The 21,166-nt window shown below is 40.0% G+C and overlaps 1 protein-coding gene across 11 annotated transcripts in view; it reads left to right on the top strand.

The window, feature by feature from the left end:
- PAK3 (p21 (RAC1) activated kinase 3) overlaps positions 1–21,166 on the top strand; it is a 256,608-nt gene that overhangs the window by 215,240 nt on the left and 20,202 nt on the right. For all 11 annotated transcript variants that reach the window (XM_059157369.1, XM_059157371.1, XM_059157373.1 and 8 more), the window contains 5 exons: positions 11,615–11,663; positions 12,049–12,161; positions 13,857–13,974; positions 15,428–15,527; positions 16,036–16,232. In XM_059157369.1, coding sequence (XP_059013352.1) covers positions 11,615–11,663; positions 12,049–12,161; positions 13,857–13,974; positions 15,428–15,527; positions 16,036–16,232 — 577 coding nt within the window. The remainder of the gene's footprint in view (positions 1–11,614; positions 11,664–12,048; positions 12,162–13,856; positions 13,975–15,427; positions 15,528–16,035; positions 16,233–21,166) is intronic.

Consider the following 21,166-nt stretch of genomic DNA (forward strand, 5'->3'; position numbering starts at 1 on the left):
TCTCTGCCTGCCTCTCTGCCTACTTGTGATCTCTCTCTCTCTGTGTCAAATAAATAAATAAATAAAATCTTTTAAAAAATCTTTAAAGAGGGCACTTGTGATGAGCACTGGGTATTGTGTGTGTAGGTGATGAATTACTGAATTCTACTCCAGAAACCATTATTGCACCCCATGTTAACTAACAAAATTTTAAGTGCTTAGCACAACATGGCACATAGTGAAGGGCTCAGTACTAGGTATCATTAGAGATGAAAGACACCTACAGTTGTTATTCTGTTGAGCAGAATAGGGCAGGTAGCATGACATAATTACAAAAGCCACGGGGATGGAAAGAGAGGAGGGGCAGACCATTTAGAGCCAGGGAGAAGGTAAAATGAAGGATCCTTAGAGAAGGGTGCGTTTGAATCATGACTTGAGAAAGTGTAGGATTTAACATGTGGGGATTATGGGCAGTGTCGCTGGAAGGAAACCAAAGGAACACTGGATTAAGACTCTAGTTTGTATTTGCTTTGGTATCCCTAGGGCCCGCAACAGTGTCTGGCATAAAGGAAATCCTTAACAACTATCTGATGAATGAATATCAGAAAGACCAGAAGATGATGGCAGGGTCCTGTATCAAGCCCTGCATCAGGCTCCCTGCTTAGTAGAGAGTCTGCTTCTCCCTCTCCCTCTGCCTGCCACTCTGCTTGCTTGCTTGTGCTCTCTGTCTCTATCTCTCTGTCAAATAAATGAATAAATATAATCTTTAAAAGACAGAGAGAGAGAGAGAGAGAGAGAGAAAGAAACAGAGAATGACCAGAAGAGTGAAATCAGGGGTAAGAGTGAAATCAGTCTCATGGACAAACCTCCAGTTTAGCAGGGGACTTAACAGGAAATAATGCTAAAAAAGATCTGTTGGGACTGTGTCATGAAACATAGTGAGAGATACAAACTGCACTGTAATTTTTATTTGTATGATTTTTTTCTAAGTAGGTAATATTTGGGCATGGTGTAACCAGGAGGTTTACAGGAGTAGAAAGTGAAAAGCAAATGTCCCTCCAAGCCTTGTGCCTTAGTCTCCTTGTTATCTTGTACAAAGGAAAGCTCCAGAAAGGATATGTTATGGGATTCTTACATTAAGCTTCCACGGGTTCTCTGGGCATGCAGGCACACATGCACACACATGCCGCATATGTGTGAATATGAGGTCACACAGTGATATAATTTTTAAAACAGGTGTTTTACTTACCTGAATATGTAAACTGTTGGATACACAAATGGTGAATATCTATTTCTGATATTTAACTTGTTAATCACTTTCATTTATATATATAAAGCCACATTATATAATGTGTGCATTGGGAGAAATTTTTCTACTCTATTTCATGAGGAGCATAATTCAAAATCTTCTTATGCATCTTAATATCACTGTTTTTGTAATCATTAGAGCCCCCTTTTGAAACAGCCAGTGGTTATCCAAGTAGACCATTTGAATTTCATCTAACATCTTTTCAAAAATATTCAAAATATATATGGATATAATATGTGGATTCAAAAATAGATATAAATATTTTTGAATCCACATATTATATCCATATATATTTTGAATATTTTTGAGTTCACATATTATTCTGCCCCTGGATATTTTATTTCTGGTTGCAATTACACATTCTTATAATATTAAGATGATTGCTTTCTGAATCTATTTTATAAGTGTATATTTACATCTTCACAATATAACTCTCTCCTCTATCACTTTTTAAAAATTCTGTTACAAATTTTCAAAATGTACACAAGAGTAGAGAGAATGGTACAGAATTGTGTTATTCTTATCACCCTGGTTCAACATTGATCAATATTTTAATATAATTACAATACCATAATAACACCTACAAAATTCAACAGTGACTTGATATTATCAGAGTTCCCCAGTTGTCTAAAAAAATGCATTATAGTTGATCCCTTCAAATCAGTATCCAAAGAAGATCCACATATGGCATTGGGTCGTGTCTATTAAATCTCTCCACTCTAAAGCAGGCCCCCTTCTTTTTCCATTACCATTGACTTACTGAAGAAACTAGTCATTGTTTTGTAGAATGTACCACTTTCTGGATTTGCCTGTTAGTTTCATTCAATGTCAATGTAAGTTGCATCTCTATTCCCTGTATTTCCTTTAAATGGAAAAAGTTGGTTCTAAAGGCTTAATAAGATTCAGGTGCAACTTTTGGCAAGATGTCTTCATATGAGTATTTCATATTATATCAGAAGGCACTGCTTGTCCCATTGTGTAGTGCTGAGTAGATTGATCAGAAGCTTCAGTGGGGACTCCTCCCTGTCCCCTTCAATGCAAAGTTCCTCATCAGTCTTTCATGTAATGTTTCATCCATTGATGACTATATTGCCCAAATCAATAATTAAATTAGGGACTAGTAAATAGTGATTTTCTAAAACTTATCTTTTCTAAAAATTACCTCCCACACTTTATTAACTACAATGCTTTTGCTGAAAAGAACTTTACCTCTCATCTTCTTAAGGTCTTTGGTTACCCTGAAATATAGTTTATACAGGCAAATCAAATGAAATTGCCAATTTCATTGTTAGGAGTTAACACCCAACTTACTTCCAAAATAGTCCAAAGAAGGGTGTTTTGAGTTTATTCCAAGTGGTGGGAGGAGGCATTCTCTTTTATTAAAAAAAAAAAAAAAACTTGTTATAGGTCACAGGTCTTTGTATTTTGAGTAGGTTTCAATCAGTTGTATTCACTGTTGTATTTGATAGTCGTACTATCATATCTTGGGCTAACAGGTGCCCTTTTCACTGCATTAATTTCAAAAGTGACCTTTAAAAAGCTTGTTTATGACATCTAACACTTGCAGTTCTGATCATACCTGCAGAAGTAATTTATTTACATCCTATCCAATCCTGACAGATAGTCTCTATGAGCATCCCAAACTGGCATTGACTAAGAATACTTCATCCTAATTTGTCTTTCCCATACAGTACTCCATGGATAAAAATAAATGAATATGGAGAATTACCATAGTGCATGAGAGATTTTATAAGGATTTGAATATAAGGCACTTCCCCTTTTTCCTGAGAGAGAAATTGGCGGGGGTCAGGTGGGGAGGAGTAATACCTTACCTTGTTTATTTGGGCACATATATTGTATATGTACCTTGTATTTGGGCAATTGTACCATCTCTGGGTATGTGTGTATTTGTGTGTGTCTGTGTGTCTGTGTCATAACTCTACTTTTAAGATGAGTGGTAACATACTATAAATCTCCTATTTTGTTATTTGCCTGTGTCTAAGAGATGATTCTATATCAGTACCTCTTTCTTTTAACAGATGAAGTGGTTTTTGTTTGTTTGTTTGGATGGATCATAATGTATTTAATCAGGCCCACACTAATACACATTTAGTTTCTTTCCAATATTTTGCTTGCATGAACAGGGCTTCAGTTGAGATCTTCACGAACAAATGACTTCATACATATGCAAATTGATCATTAGGTTAAACTGCTGAAAGCGGAATTGTTACGTGAAAGTATTTGGGCATTTTTAATGTCCAAGTTGCCCTCCATAGAGTTTGTTCCACTTGACATTGTCTGCTAACAGTGCATGAGAATGCCTATTTGCCCACACCCTCATGGAAACAGCCATCTTCATTTATTTGGGATTCTATTATTATACTAAAAAGTCATCACCATGCTGATTTTCAGAAGGGAAAATGTTTGAGGAGGAATCAAGATAACGGAGAAGTAGCAGGCTGAGGCTACATCAGGTAGCAGGAGATGAGCTAGATAACTTATCTAAACATTGCAAACACCTACAAATCCAACGGGAGATCAAAGAGAAGAACAGCAATTCTAGAAACAGAAGGGAAAATGTTTTAAAAAAAAGAACCCTGAGCCCTGAGCCCTAACAAGAAATTATATGGTAAACAAAAGGCTCTCCTGAAGGATCTCTTGGTCAACATAGTCCATGGGTGTGTTATGCCCAAGTATCTTGGTTGTATGTCGCATTTCTTCATAGTTTAGACCAACTGTATGGCTAAATTTGTCAGAAATGACAAGTGGGAGCATTTCTTGAAATCTTTTTCCTCCTGCACTTAAAGATAACATGTTTGGCCAAGGGCATTTTGTCTACCATCTGGATCTTTGCCAATCATATAATTCTATGGAATGAGGATATGATCAATCCATCCATAATTTTGGACAAACATTTTTTGCAAACCTTCAGTCCCTGTCCTTTAAATTAGTTTTAGTTTTCAGGCTTGAGAAATTTAATCTATCCTGTTAGGTATTTTTCAGAATTCTCTTGGCTACTCAGTGGGGAACCCTCTTCTTATGGCAAGATGAAGTTCCCATATTGAAGATGAATAGTTTTGAAACTGGTTAAAGGGCTCAATGAATAACAGCTTGTTTAGAGAACCCGATAAAGCAGTGTACAGCATGGAACTCAGGGAGAAGTGCTGAGAATAAAACCTCTGACTCGTTTCTCTTTGTTCAGGAAACTATGGGCAAGAGCAGAAGTGGTGTCTAGTGTGCTCATAGCGGTGATGCTTCGAGTGGGACCACCCACCCCAAAAGTATTTGCTTCCTTATCAGATCTTATTTTGGGCCATATAAGGTAGAGCACTCCTACAAGGCACTAATATAATCATCAGGAGCCGGCTTTTCTGTTTTCTGACTCAGTTAAGCTTGCTCACGTGGCCAAGAGTAGTTCTATGTTCTACTTAATGCTCTTAAATGCACTGTGCTGTGTACCGTCCCTTGCGAAGAAAGATGGTGCCATTCAATCAACCACCATTAGCAGAGTTTGCATTTTGTTTTTTCAAGCCATATTAATGACCTTGTATTAAGCTGCCTGCCCTCCACCCCACCCATTGCCTGTCTCTTGAAACCAGTGGCACACACTGTGAAACAGCTGCTTCGACTTCGTGTTGGAGTGAGTTGTTGAGTTATCTGGCCTTTCCAGGGATTAAGGCCTATAACCGTGGCCTCATTATCAAGGGACTCTAACCCACTGAGCTCCCTGGCCCCACACCCATAACATGTTACAGCTCTTTTTAAAATCAGAGGACCCTGGACACCTTGGGGCAAATCATGCCCTCGCTAAAGAACAGAAAATCCTGTGTTCCGATTTATCATCCCAGTAATTAAAGACAGTACCACATCCTGATACTTTGAGAATGTGCTTTTTACATAATATTATTATTTGTTTTAATTTAGTGATACATTTTTTTAAGAGGCTGATTACACAAGAAGGAAACCCTGGGACTCTCTCTGAAAGGTTACTGCTTGCAAAGGACACTGTCCATCACCTTTCCTGAAGCCCAGAGGGCATAGGCCCCCACAAGGTGAATAGAGGCATGGTAGTATTGGATGATATGATATCCAGGTACCTTTATGTCAGGTGCATTAATATAGCAAGATAAGGGCCTACAAGTAGTAACCATATCTTAAATACTCAGCAGAACATAAAGTCCAGTCCTAAGAACTAGTCTACTCTTGGCCATGTGAGCAAGCTTAACTGAGTCAGAAAACAGAAGATCCAGCTCCTGACGGTCAAAGGAGTCAACCGGACCATGTCCAGGGACAAAGTAAATGCCTTACCAAGGGGCAAGTGGACTAAGTTAAGCAGGAAATGAGAGGCCAGAGCAGTATTTCAGGGAGGAACTTTATAGTGCAATAGATACAAACGTGGGCATCTGGAAGTGCCACACTTGCACTTAGCATTGATGTAAAAAATGATAAAGGTCTGTAATGGAACATGACATGGTTAAGTGCATGGGCTGTGGAGTCAGACTCATGCAGTTTCGAGTTCAGCTGCTGACAAACTGTGTATCCTTGGGCAGGTTAATTTCCCACATCCCGCTTCCAGTGTCTTCATTTGTCAAATTGTATAGGGTATAGGGTGACCAGCAAGTGAGCTCACCCATTTAGAGAGGGTGGACGGGAAGGAAGTCATGTCCATAAATGAGACAGCCTCTTCTAGCAGCAGCAGAAGAAGAAAGAGTAGATCTAAAACACAGCCATCCTCAGTGTGGATTAAATCCTTGACTATGACCTCATCAGCACCAGACTGATGCTTAGAAAACCTTAAATGTGAATACTGCCCCATCCCTTCTGACTTCCTCACACTTATTACCACGAGGCTCTCCTTTGGACCTCATAGAGCCCTCTGGTCCTCTCGTCCACTTCTCTTTTCTCTCAGCCTGTGAGCTTGCTCCTCGCCTCACTTGCCTGCTTTCTTTCCCTCCTATAATCTACTTCGATGCTGAAATCATAGTGATTTATAGAAAGTGTAAGTTTTACTGCATTGCTGCCTTGGCAACTACTCATTATCATAGCTTGACATTGGCTTTTAGCAGGAAATATCAAAACCTGATGAAGATTGCTGATAATTAAATGGGCTTGTCTTGGGAGGAAAAGGGAGAAATAGTGAATTATTTGTTTCTTTCTAGACCCTTTAGGCTAGAAGCCAGTGTTTCCATTTGAGTATTAAGTGCTTGGCCAGGTCAAGAAGAAATTGTTGATAAAGCATCTAATGTGATGCCAAGAACCCAGCAGTACTCATCATGCTGTAATTGACGATGAGGCCCAACAGTTGAGCAATCTCTTGGTTTAATACTCTTGAACCGTAGCATAGGTCCACTGAAATATCTCTCACTCAAAATTAAGAGGCTTTGTTACTTACTAGCTGTGTGAACTTGGGGCACATTCCTCCTCTTCTCTTGGCTTCAGATGTCTCATTTGTAATGAGATTAAACTGGATGATCTCTGTTTTTCCTGGAGTCCCGATAAGGCATTTCTTTATACCATCAGAGTGACTGAGGTCTGGAATAAACAAAATCCCCATTGTAAACAAGTGTTCTCCCCTACAGCAATTTAGCTTCAATAGAACTGGAATGGAGAGATAATAGAGATCAATATAATTAAGTGGCATAAAAATCAAATCAACAACGTTGACCATTTTAACACACCAGCCCAAACTACTAGACAATTGGGAGTTTTAACTTTCACAGTTTGGAGTTTGATTCCTGCCATCCTTATGTTTTAAAGTGCTGCATGATACTGATTTTTTAAATTAAAGTGATTAATTTTGTCAAGATTGTAATTAAGATCCTTTGACATATCCCAGGCAGTCACAAGGCCCAGTTTTGGGGGAATCAATGTGACATGTTGTTGGCTCAAAGATCATTTCTTTAGAAGTAGACACCACTGTGTTTCACTTATTACAAGGAGAGGGTTTCCCAGCTTCACCACCAAGGATCTTTTCAATTATTTGTCTTTATGAATTCTGGGTTATGAAGAATTACAACGATTAAGCTATATTTACTAAATAATAGCTTATTTCTCAAACTCAGTGAAGCAAAGAGTGTTTAACCACTACTCGGAGCTTCTGATCAGTGAGCTATGCCATGTAATCAAAAGTCGGTATCATTCTGGCTAAAAAGAAATGTATGTGGTATTTTAATTAGCTCTGCCTTAGGTAAATGTAAAACTTCTGTTAAGAATTTAGAAATCAAGTATCTTGGAAACTTCCAGATGCTTAAAAGAGATTCCTGGTGAGCCACAGACTACAGTTTGGGAGCTTAGTGCATATATTAGGGAACAGTCAACCCAATAATACTTACGGTTATATAAGTTATTATTAAGGGTAACTGTTCCCTAATATATGCATTAACCTCTCAAATTATAGTCTGTGGATGATGATGATGATGGTTGTTATTGCTAGTGTTTATTGGCGATGTGTATACCAGACCTGGCTTTAACCACTGTATGCATTTAATCCTTTATTCCTGAGCCACAGAGAGGTAAAATTACTTACCCAGGGTCACACAACTAGGAGCTCATTGTATTTGAACCTTGGAAGGTTTGAGAAGTTGGGGGTGAGGACTACTGTTCATATAACCTATTAGTGGGCAAAGAATGCTTTGGTAAATGAATAAGAGAAAGATAGGCATTGACAGTTATCTTAAATTGTTAGAGTATGAGAAGGAGTCAGAGCTGTGGTGTGGAGAAACATTTGAGGTGCAAAGATAGAGTTGGAGACAGTGTGCTCTGCAGGTTAGTCCCCAAGTTTGTGCCTAACCTGTTTGGTTGGGGTGGGGGGTGTAGGAAGTGGAGTAGAGGATGATATCACCATTTTAAGGCTGGGAATAAGAGTTGAAGAAGGGGGAAATGGCTCCCACTAGACAGTTACATATATATGATAAGGCAGGGGAAGGGAGAGTGAGGAGAAAAGCTAATTTTTGAGTTAATAACTGATGTTCTACTAGAATTTCAGGGCCTTTAAACCTTTGTGGAGTAGGGATTTGTGGCAATTCTATACCACAGAATGTCACAAAACCCAGGATATTGGGATTCCAGGGTTAGGACTCTAGCAGTTCAAGACAATGAAATGCTGAGGGATGTTGGGGGCCTTAAACCCAAGGATTTGAAAGGTTAATCTCTGGAGATGTTAAACACTAATCCCCTCTGCACTCCAAGTCGATCACAATTTTAGCCCCTGGAACAGTGGAAATGGGATTGGTGGATGGGGACGGTGTGGGGGGGGAGTGATTAAGGGGGAGGTCACCGAAGCAGGAATTTGGGGCCTACCTCCCTAGCTTTAACTGGAACAGCTGCCATTTTATATGGAGGGTTTTTATATACGGTCTTTTTCAATAAAGGCATTCCAAACTGAAAGAAAAGAAAAAAGAAAAACCACTAGGGGAAAGAAGAGGATGTGGAATCTCTAAAAGGTGACCCCTTTGGCTTTTGGCCTTTTTGAAAAGAGGGACAGACACTATCAAGGATGTTTGACTGGGAGATTGGGAAGGACCAACTAACACCTAGTAAATTAGGCATTCTCTACCAAGAAACCAGTAACAGCAACAGCAACAAATGATAATAGCATTTCCCATGTCGATTCTCAGCTCAGATCTGGGCCCAGGGCTAAATGCTACATAGTGCCATTTGATTCTCTGAGGTCCCATGGGGTAGATGCTATTATCTCATTTTGCAGATACTGTCTCTTTTTCAGCAGCTGGCGGAAATGTATGAGTAGCCTACATATATAAGAGTACACCAAGTTAAAGCAGTTAAGAATCTAATTCTGCAGAGTTAGACAGTTGCAGCTGAAGCACACGTGGGGTCCAGTTATCTGTTCCTTTGAGCCCAGGAGATCCTGAGTACAAAAGGACCAATCAGGAATGTCTGAGAGCTTATTCCAAGCAGGAAGTGTTTTATGTTGATTTAAGTAGAAGACGACACATTTCCTTCACAGAAAGGAAAGGTTTTATTGCAATTGCATGTTTGCTTGAAAAGACTTTTATTAATTTGTTCGTTCAGCAAATACTTAATGAGCCCCAACCACGTGCTCTGAGCCCCGAATCTCAAACGTACAAAATTGGGAAGCTGATTTAACATAAGCTTCAACCCTGAGGAATTTCTGAAACTTGCAAGCCCTGCTTTAGGAGGCACCTATGGAGTGAGGGCGATTTTTTTTAGTCTAGTTCCAATGGATATTTAAATACCTATCCAGAACAAATAAAGCAGTGGAATTTGTAGCTTGTACATCATGGACTTAAAGAACCTTAGAAATCGGGGTGCCTGACTGGCTCAGTTGGTGGAGCATGGGACTTTTGATCTCAGCTTGATCTCAAGCCCCATGTTGGGTGTGGAGCTTATGGGAAAAGTCTTATTTTTTTTTTATTAAAAAATAACGAACCTTAGAAATAAAGTGGCCCATGTGCTGTATTTTGCTGGTCAGAGAGTCAGACATACTTAGATTGTAAACTGTTTAACCTAAGGCAGGTCACTTAATCTCTCTGAGTCTCAGTTTCTTCATAGGTAATGTGGGGGTAGTAGCGGTTGCCTTATAGAAATATGGTAAGGATTACATAAGGTGATTTATATGAAGTTCTCAGTGCAGTGTCTAACACACTCAATATATTTTACTGTTATTGTGATTACTATTTTCCGAGTCGAGGGGACTGAAACCCAGAGAGGGGAAGTGACTAGCCCAAGATCACACAACTTGTTGATGTTAGGACAAATATTAGAACTCAGATCTCTTTTAATAGTCAAATACTCCTCATACCACCCCACTCATTTTGTTCCTTTGGAGCAGGTAATGTAAACCTCCTAGGCTTGTTAGAAATATTTTGCTTCATCCAAGTAGGAGGGAGAAGCATGGCAAAGAAATGGCCGACATAAGAAAAGAATTCAAGGGGCTCCTGATTGGTTCAGTCAATTAAGCATTCAACTCTTGATTTCAGATCAGGTCACGATCTCAGGGTCATGGGATCGAGCCCCATGTCAGGCTCTGTGCTCAGTGCGGAGTCTGCTTGAGGTTCTCTCTCTCTCTCTCCCTCTGCCCACCCCCCAAATAAATAAGCAAATAAATCATTAAACAAACAAAAGAAAGAAAAGAATTCCTGGACCCAGATAAAAAAGTAGCAAGAGATAAATGAAGAGCAAAGGAGAAGCAATAGAAGTTGTTTCTAGAAATTTTAGAAGGCAGCTATGCTCACCACTATACCACCAATGCTGCACATTGTTTCTAGAAATTTTTGAGTAGCAATATTGGAGCATTATAATGTCCGGTGAATCATAAGGACTCTTCTCCATCCTTATACCTTTATTTACTACAAACAGCTCAATGGAATTGATGAGACCTTTCCTTTTGCTTGGGGTGGAGGTGCGGAGGTGGTTCGGAGTACCTGTGTGTTTCACAGAACCTTACTGTGACTTCAGCCTCACCAGACAATTGCTATTTGCACAACAAAGGACCCATATGATTGAGGTTAGAATGAAGTGGGAGTCCTTCCAAGGCCTAAGGAATGATAGATTTTTAAAGGATGATGGACTGGAAGGAAACCTTTTAGTAGAAGCTGCTGAAAAGTTTAGAAAAACAGGGAAAAAACAGTAAAGTCAAGTTGTTCATTGCTCTGTGCAGTGACAGCACTAAGTAAATACAGCACTGAGTGTGATTGATTTGTTAGGTGAAAATATTCTTTTTTTAAAGATTATTTATTTATTTATTTAAGAGGGAGTACACAGAGGAAAAGGCAGAAGCAGACTCCCCATTAAGCCTGGAGCCTGATGTGGGGCTTGATCCCAGAACCCTGGGATCATGACTTGAGCTGAAGGCAGACACTTCACTGACTGAGCCACCTAGGGACCCATAGGTGAAAATATTCTTGGAAATTAGAAATATATGGGAAATATATATATTAGAAATATATGGGAAAAAAGCCATTCTGTCCATATGCTAAAGGATTGATATATATATCAATATATATATATATTGATATATATAGTTGCCTAAGCAAGAGATGATACATTCTTTCCTAAGCGGTACTTCAGTTTATTCAGAGGACTGCAGTTGTTGCAGCATCCAGGCTATTTTGCTCAGTTCATTGCTGCAGAAGGTCTGACTGGAGTTCCTAGCCCACCAAAAGGGATACACGGAAGCTGTCTCAGGTAGAATTACCACAGAAAGGAGTTGTTCCTTTGTTATTTCATCCATGTATCTTAAGCTGGCCGATTTCCCTCTCCTAGAAATAACTATGTCTTATTTCAAATAAAATATACAGATAACATTTGGATTGCTTATTCATTTGATAACTTTCACCTTCGCAGGGCGTCAGGTACAGTGTACACAGCGCTGGACATTGCCACTGGACAAGAGGTGAGTGCTCACATTCAACCCTTATTTTTACTGTCTTTTCATTCATATCGATCACATCTCTTCTTCTATCCTGACAGAATGGGTGGCACTGGGTTGACGTGGGACTCAATTTCATCAGTGTCCAAAGTTTCTGAAGTGGGTGATTTGCTCCTGACTGACCAAAGAAAAGAGCACGAGTTTGCGGTGCTAGGAGCGAGCCTAGGAAGATAAAGAATATTTATTTCTTACCCCGTGTACAAAAAACAACAACAACAACAAAAAAAAAAACAAAACAAAAATCCCAAGCCAAAAAATAAATAAACCCAAAACCAACTCCCTCCCCCAAAAAACAATGGCTGTGTGTGTAATGACTGTAACTCATTTTTGCATTTCAATCATCCTTCAGGTGGCCATAAAGCAGATGAACCTTCAACAGCAGCCCAAAAAGGAATTAATTATTAATGAAATTCTGGTCATGAGGGAAAATAAGAACCCCAATATTGTTAATTATTTAGATAGGTAAGTGTTTTCTCTCATTACATACTGGTTTTCTTTATGCGATGTCATTTGCTTGGCCAAGTATTTTGTTTAGGATCTAGTCATGTAGCAACCCTTCTACAAATACTTCTCAAGTGCTACGGAATAGGGAGCCTCACATCTATTGCTGAACTTTGCCCACCCATCAAACGTTGGAAGACACACTTTATGGTCCTGCTTCTAAGTGTGAGCAGTATGTGTAATTTCCTTTCACGGATCATGACCACGTTGGCAAGAAATAGACTGTTGCGTACAGGGGAGAGCTGCGATGTTTTAAACATTTCACTGAGTGTTTGGAGGGAGTGCCGTCTCTGGGTGTCTGAGTGAAGAGGACTGGCTGCAGCAGCCCCACTTTAATGGGTGCTTTGTGATTAGCTGACAGTGAGGTCTAGGGAATTGAGACTTTAATCTCAAGCCTTTTTCTTGGACCAGGTAATTAATGTCTCTTTCATCAGTGGTATTAGCAGCGGGTTATAAATAGGCGTTTAAAGACAGCTCTAACTCTTCACTTGTGGTTAACATCGTGTTTCATTCAATTTCAGTAAGTGTTTGCTTAGCACCACTGTGCTGTGTACTCTGGGGGGCTATAAAGGAAATAAGATGAGGTCTCCAACCTCAGTGAGCTTAAAATCTTGCTTTCTGTGTTTTGTGCCAGGTGGACCAGAGAAAGAGGGGGAAGAGGGAGGAAAAAAAAAAAAAAGGAGTCAAATTTTACAGCCGAAACCTGAGCTTCATAAAATGCCACTTATAGGCTATCTGCAGTAAAGTGACTCGACACTGCTTTTTTAATTTTGAAAAAAAATTGCCTTTGCAAAAAAAAAAAAAAATGTAGATTTCTTGGATGCTTTCTTTCCTAATGAGGTAGAGCCTGTGAATGTTCATTTTTAATAGGCTTCCCAGGTGACTCTCACGGGCATTGCAGTTGGAGCGCCACTGAATTGAAAGTCTTGCTTCATACTGATGTGGAACTTAGGGCAGGATGGAATCATTGGGGTCATTCCGTTCACTGTAATTCCTCTCTTGCTGAACCTGGCTGCTAATGTGCCTTCAAGTGGTTCCAGATATTTTGAATTGGTCCAGTGGTCAGACTTTGATGACCTTCCTCCCCATGTTTGATCACTTGTTGTGTGTTCTCTCAACAACTACCTAAAGAAAATGGGCACATTGCTACTAACTTCTAATAGGACCGAGACCTTTGCAAAATCCTTTGCAAACATGAGTCTCTTTGATTCCAATACTGCTTGAAAATAATTCAGTAGAATCAAAAATAATGCTGAGATATGAATAAATATCTTTTCTATATCTCTGTGCCATGGTCCAGTTCAGTCCAAGACATCAACACAATGGCTCAAGTTACCAAAATGGCTAGTCACTGATCCTGTTCAATGAAAGTAGCTTTTACAGTGGAATGACTGCCAGTAGTCAGTCGCCAGAGGACTTCTGCTTCATTTCCTTCTTCCATGGCACACAGTGAGATCTGATGATCCTTTGATTTTCCTGCATATTCTCTTATAATGCTAGGGAAGTTTCCTCTTATCCCAGTCATTGATATTTTCCTCCCATTATAGAATATGGCCAAATGCAGACACTACCTGCAAACTACCTTCTTAATGGGAATATAGGCAAGTCCCCACTTTCTTAGGCCTGAATCAATGTCTTTTTCTTCTCTTCTTGTAGCTACTTAGTGGGTGATGAACTATGGGTAGTCATGGAGTACTTGGCTGGTGGCTCTCTGACTGATGTGGTCACAGAGACCTGTATGGATGAAGGCCAGATAGCAGCTGTCTGCAGAGAGGTAAGAAAATAGAGAGTTTCTAGCTGATGAGATCACCAGAACTGGCAGCCTTTTATCTCTGATTATCCAGAATGCGCTTAACACCAAAGTAATAATAGCACATCTTTTCTATGAAAAAAAAAAAAAAAAAGAAAAGAAAAGGGAGAGCTTAACTTCAATTCAGATCCTTTCCTAATAGCACTTTCCTTCCCCTCTCTTCCTAGCCTGTTGTGTATTTTAGTCCCTTTGCTCTGGATATTTTGAGCTCTATTACGCCATTTACAAAGTGCTGCATCTAGGCCTGCATGCTGTAGTTTCAGTGAGCCTGGGAAACAGTAATGGCGGCATGGAAGTTCTTCCTGATTTGGGAGGATTTTTACATGATAATCACTTTGCCCTGCATATACAACGAGAGCCTTGTAAAATATAAACCATTACAATCCTATCATTTTCGAGAAGGCAATTCAAGCAAGATTCTCCCTTAGCCCAGATAGTAGTTGCTTTCCCAGTACAATCTGGATGTCTCCCAAAACCCTCCAGTGGGTCTGAGTGTCTGCCTCTCATCCAATAACAATGTCGTATCCCTAGTTTCATGCAAAACTGAGGACATTTTACTACAATTTTCTCAGTACTTAAAAACACACTCCTTTTTGGAATCTCATCTTGGGCCTCACCATCTACCCCATTCATTGTGGTGAGGCTGTCTGCAGATACAATTAGGAACTCTGACCCACTGAAACTTGAAAGCCAGTGACAGGAAGACAAAACCAAATAACTACAGCTAGTCTTTGTTCTTTATTTTCAGTTGTTCACTTAAATTTCTTCCTGCCTTGCTCTCCTTTGGTCCCCATTTTCTCCAGCCCCAGCATGTAGATGTATCCACCAAACATAAGTATTTTCTATTCATGCAATGAATCAAACTTTTAATATACAGGAGACCCTTCCACCCTGAGCCTGTAGTTTCCATGTTGCATGATGCAAAGCCACTTCCCAACAAGTGACTATAGCTACTTTGTAACCTAGAGATGGTTCCCAACCATGGCTGTCCATCAGAGGTAGCTTGGGGCCCTCGTTTTCAATGCAGATTCCTGGGTCCCCCTTCCAGCCTCCTGAATCAAATCCTGTGGAGGCAGAGTCTTACTGTGCTTATGTAGGACCAAGCCGAATCCACACCCTCCAGATGACTAGGTCAAAGTATGATTCTTAACTGGCTAGTCTGGCTGTATTAAGGATTTACCGCTATTTATCACATCCCCACTCTTCATGTCCTAGTCTGACTTGGGAGCTTTTATAATGTGTAATGCTAACTTATAGCATTAATGTAAATGGGAATGTGAGTTTAAACTGGTAAGACAACAGTAACCTATTTCACTTGTAAACTTATACCTTTGCCCCATGTTTATCTAAAAAATGAAACTTACCTGGTTTTAAATTCTTTGTGATATAATTAGAACTTGCTTTTCTGATTTAATAGTGCCTCCAAGCGCTGGACTTTTTACACTCAAACCAAGTGATCCACAGAGACATAAAGAGTGACAATATTCTTCTTGGGATGGATGGCTCTGTTAAATTGAGTAGGTATTTTTGTTCAGATGGTATTTGAAAGAGTATCAGGGGATTTCTGCTTATTTCCTGTCTGAGAAGAAAGTGGCTATTGAATGTGATTGGTTTGAAAGCATTTAGAGCCCCGTTTGAAGTAAAGAATTTTTTTTCTAATGCCATGTTCCTGTAGATCATGGCCAGATTCTGAGGGTTTAACATTCAGAATTTCTTGGGTCTTCCATCTGCTAGATGACAAATACCCAACTAGAAAACTGAAAGATCCTGTAAGTTGGAGGGGACAGTAATGGGGAGGGAGCCAGATTGAGGACTAGTAAAAATGACATCATGTTAATCAGTTATCTCAGACCCTTTTAAAATCAGGGCCACTGGAGGGATTTGGTAATAATGGATAGGAGCTAGGGCGTTATGGAAACTCTGTCAAATGGAGGAAGGTATGGCCATTTATGAAAGTGACCTATTCTGGAAAAAAAAAAAAAGAAGAAGAAATTGAATTGATTGTAACTGACTTTTCTTCCGCAGCTGATTTTGGGTTCTGTGCCCAGATCACCCCTGAACAAAGTAAACGGAGCACTATGGTGGGAACTCCATACTGGATGGCACCTGAGGTTGTAACTCGAAAAGCTTATGGTCCGAAAGTTGATATCTGGTCTCTGGGGATTATGGCAATTGAAATGGTGGAAGGTGAACCCCCTTACCTTAATGAAAATCCACTCAGGGTAAGTCAGGAGAAAACTCATGTATGTCCTCCCTTGGAAGAGGGCAAAGTGTCATTTCTTGTCTCTACCAAAAGGGGCCAGAATGGGCTCTTTCCTGGGATAAGTGACATAGAAGCTCCAAGTTATGATTCTCAAAATTACTCTGAGTTATTCTCAATATCTTCAATAGTGTTCCAGCAGTTTTCCAAGTGCTTGTAGATCAGTATTCCTAATGGCAGTGGTCTTTAAAATTCTTTACTACAGTTTTCTGCTGTTAAAAAATAAAGCATAACTAGATGTGGGAAGAAAAGTATTTTTATCGCAAGCCATGCTTAAATGATCTATCTAGGAAACACTTGCTTTATAATCACTTTAACAAAGTGAATAAATGCATTTCCAGAACACCTATAATTTTTAAATTAGATTTTGTCTCATTGTCAGTAATGATTTATTGAGCAGCAGCAGCTGGGTATTGAATGGAGCGGGAGATAGACACAGCGCCAGCATGGCGGAGTTGCAAACGTAATTAGACTGTCTGGTAGAAAATGAATGGAAATAGTTGGCATTGGGGAACTCAGGTTAGCTCCTGTGGAAACAGAGGTTTGATCCTTATGTAGTCAGGTTACCTCGCCAAGAGAGAAGCTCCATATCAGAGCCTAAGCCCACCATCTTTATTCAGAGATGAGCCACAGATCATGAGAGTAAAAGGCCAAGGGGTATGGAAGAAATGCTTGCTCAGCACAGGAGTGAGCCAGTAGCTCTCCTGTTGTGCATTGCCTAAGGGTGAGCCAGAAGCTGTGTTGCGTTTTTAAAGGGCATTCCATTACCGAAAAAGGAAATATGCACAGGTTCACATTCGAAGCTCGAAACACACATAGTATTCCAGTGCTGATGGCTTCTTGCATATTATTTGCATCCTTACCACTGAGTCTAAAACTGAGTTTTCCCCTCAGTATAAAAAGAATCGGCCTTGGTAAATGGTGAAGTCTTTGCATGGTCAGCTTATAAAATCCATATTCACGCCAAATGTATGTGGCTTTCTGTATATGTCATGCAACCTACACACTCACTATCTAGTTGTTTTCACAGTTGAACCTTTTGTAATTGGGAGCTGCAGCCCCTCGTGTATGCAGTGGGGGACAGCCTCCCCTCACCATCTCCTAAGTCCTCTCTGACACTCTGCCTCTTGTCCTGTCCGTGTACTGATTGGGAAACAACAGATAGGAGTGAGTGCCCTAATGAATGCTCCGCGCTATTGCTCTGGTCTCATGAAACAATCTGGAAGTGAGATGTGCGCATTGATTAGCTGCCTGCAGGGCTGAGTGGAAGAGAAGGGGCATTTTCCCACCGTCTGTGGGTCGGCCCTCCATGAATTTAATCAAGCCCACCCCTGACCTATGGACCAAGTGCATCAGGATAATTACTGAGGCTTATCCTTATTGTTTAACCACCTTTGTCCATTAAGGAATAGCAGTGAAAGAACACATCAGGCCTCTTGTTTCCATGGATTTCCTCCTCTAAGTCTTCGGAGTTTGGAGGCACTAAACGGATTATAGCTATTTTGCTTTCTGTCTTCTAATGAGTAATTTACAACCTGCAAAATTTGAGGATTAAATAAATGGCGCTGTAAAGCAGCTGGTCTCAGTAATGCATTTATTACCTTCTTCAGTTCCCCAATTACAACTGATCACTCTTTAGCGGGGCCATTAATTGTTAGAAAAAAAGGAAACAAGTTTTAATCTTTATAGGCATCTTCTAGCCTAGGATTAGAACTCATAATGAACAGCTTGTCTCTTGGAATCCACAGCCTTATAGCTAAACAAGTACTTGCAGACAACAAGCCACCAGGTTCAGGAAGCCTACATTAAGGCTATAACAAAAAGACCTGTCAGAAAGACCACCCTGTTGAATTCCACTGATAAGGACTTGGACTAACTTTGTTCATTACTCTCAGTGTGTGATCAGCCTCCAATGACTCAATCAATCAACAGGTCCATATTGACCCAGCCCTCTCACTCTCTGCCAGGCACCACAAGTACTTTCTTAGTTTTGATTTCAGATATGTTGCCCTCGTGTTCGCTTAAAGACAACACAGCATCTCAGGTCGTATGCCCTTATTTGGGATTTAAAAAATGTAGTCACCGAAACCATAGAGGAGTTGGAGAGAAAAAGATCCAACAGGAGCTCATAAGGAGCCTGTATTTTTTTGGATCCTAATGGCCAGGCTATGTGTGGAGGATTGGAAAATTGTAGAGCTTCGGGAGAGGTAGAAAAGAGAGGTAGGTTAGTCCTTCTTTCTCTGAGATCCTTCCAATACTACCATCCACCCATCCACCCCTTTGGGCTTTGAGGAGGTAAGAAGGAATTAAGTGGAAGGAAGACAGCGTGGGTAGAATAGAGGGTAGCACGTCGTCGTGAAAAAATTCGGCCCCTATAGTCAGGTAGATCTGGTGTGTCCTAGCTTCACAGCCTACAAACTCTTGTAGGGACTTTCAACAAGTCACTTAAAACTTTTATAAACCTGTTTCTTTTGTATAAAATGAGGATAATACCTGTCTTGCAGAGTTAGTGTGAAAATTAAATACAATAATACATGTAAATCACTTAGCACACTGTCTAGCTCATTGTAGGAAATATGTGTATATGTATTGTGTGTGTTTGTGTGCGCAGAGAGAGATTATACGAATAGGAAGGTGAGAAATGATCCATTGAGTGGTTTTTACACATTCATAAAGGGAGATTGGACTCCCCACTTCTGCAAAAACTTCCCCTTCACACTGGCTACACTCTGATCACTGCAAAGAGCAGAGGGCTCTGCAGAGTCCTGTAAAATTACAATGAACAGATAACACTGAACGGAACAGGTTAAAGGTGAAGACAGGCTATATGTTTGAAGGCTATTCACCTTTCATTTGGGTTTTTTGCGTGTGTCTTTGTTGTGTCTGTTGAAACGGAACAAGCCCTTTGTGAATGTTGCCAGTTAACATATCACTGATGCAAGGAATTAGCTACTTCCCCCCTAGTTACAAAGTGGTTGGGATTTTTTTAATGTAAATTGTTCAGTGCTAATTGACCTAATTTGCTCATAAAATGCCTTTTAAAGGTCATAGAGTTATTAACTGTACTGATGTTATGAGGTTGGTACCCTTCCAGAGACAGAAAGGAGACAAGCTTCTTACCGTTCCCCACTGCCTGAAGTCTTTGCATTCGACATAATTGGCCTTGAACATGTTGTTCTGTGACCCATGGACATTTTTAGAGTGGTCTCCAATAATAAAGTGCCTTGTTCTTTCTGTTTGCCAAAGTGATCAGGGTTGAAATCAAAAGTCCCCTGTGGATATACAAATCAGTGTTAGCATTCTGCTCATCTTCCCAACTTTTTTTGTCGATTGGAGATATGTACTCTAAAACCTGTGCTTATAATGACCTGATTCTAAGTAAAGAGAAACAATCATCTAGATAAAACAAATCTTTGATTTGTTTTTTTCAGCACCAAAAGAGTGTCTCTTTATGAACTTTGTATTCACAGGTAATTGGGCTGTTCCTGTCAATGGATTTTAATGGAATCTGACTTTTGTGAAATGTCTCAGTGACATCCAGTTGAAGTCCCTACTGGACTGTGGGTGGATCCCTTTACTATGTGTACTTTTCCAAACCTTCACCCTACTTGAAATGAACATTCAGGCTTGTCTTTCAGCCCTTGCTTTAAGCATCGATGAAATGGTAGCAAGCATTGGCTATTTGGAAGACAGTTCCTGGTGTTAAGAAACATCTGAATGTTCAAACCAGTAGTGTATGATGTGAACCACTGACCTTGTAACAGTTGGTCTACTCCTTGGTTGTGCATTGGAATCACTTATGGAGCTTTAAGAACAAATGGTATCAGCTTCTCCCACCAAGGACTGAACCAGAAACAAAGCTCTGTGGCAAGCACTTTCTAGAATCCCGTCTAAGCTGGAAAACAATTCTTCTTCATCAACCCTCTTTGAACATGGTTGTCTAACCAAAAAAGAACACACTCTTACTTTGTCTACATGTTTCCATTTACCCTAGTATAGATATAGATATATAGGTACATCTATATATTGATATCTGTATCTATATTTATATCAATATTACTCTGTCAAAGCCTTGTTGAAATCCTGGTGCACTCTGGCATTTTCTGGCTTACCAGTCCAGGAACACTATTAAAAAAAGAAATGGCATTAGCTCAGCAGGTACATTCATGATATGCCATTTCTTTTTCAGTTTTACTTCTCCTAAAATGTGGAGTTTATCTTTAAAATGTGCTAGCTGCTGAGTATATAGCACATATTGGTGATGATAAAGCTATCAGTCTGACTACCCATGATCAGGAGTGAATTACCTGTGTGGCCAGAGAGAAGGCAATCTAAAATCAGCCCTGTTGTCTTCACTGCGAGACTTCTTAGTCTCACTTTCCGCACACTTAAAGCACTACACAAATATTCGTTATTTCTTTTACTATAGAGCTAAGGAAATTCTGGTTCGTTTATATGTCTAGAGAAGGGAGTTAAGCAAAAGGGAATCTCTAGCAACTAAAAAACAGCAACTAAGGGCCAAAGTGCTTCTAGCTCCTCCAACCACTGGAACCTGTGTTGTGGATTGGAATGTCTGGGTTTGATGGCGCGTGCTCATTTGGAATTAAAGTCAGACATAAACTTCCTGAGCACCAGGGAAGCAAGCATACTTTGCTAACACTCAGTCAATATTGTTTTGAATGTATTTCAGGAAGAGCTGGGAGCATTCCCTTCTTTTTCCGTAAACCACTATGGAACAGCAAGGTTTATTGATGGTTTGTTGACACTCCTCCTACTTTGAGGACAAACCTATGCCTGAGAGGAGGGGGCAGTTGGGACAACTGCAACTAAAATAATTATAGAACAGTAACAGGGTTTCTTTTTAATCATAAAAAAATATTGCCTGTCAAAGGATAG

The sequence above is a fragment of the Mustela lutreola genome, chromosome X (genome assembly GCF_030435805.1).
Source record: "Mustela lutreola isolate mMusLut2 chromosome X, mMusLut2.pri, whole genome shotgun sequence".
Classification (NCBI taxonomy): domain Eukaryota; kingdom Metazoa; phylum Chordata; class Mammalia; order Carnivora; family Mustelidae; genus Mustela; species Mustela lutreola.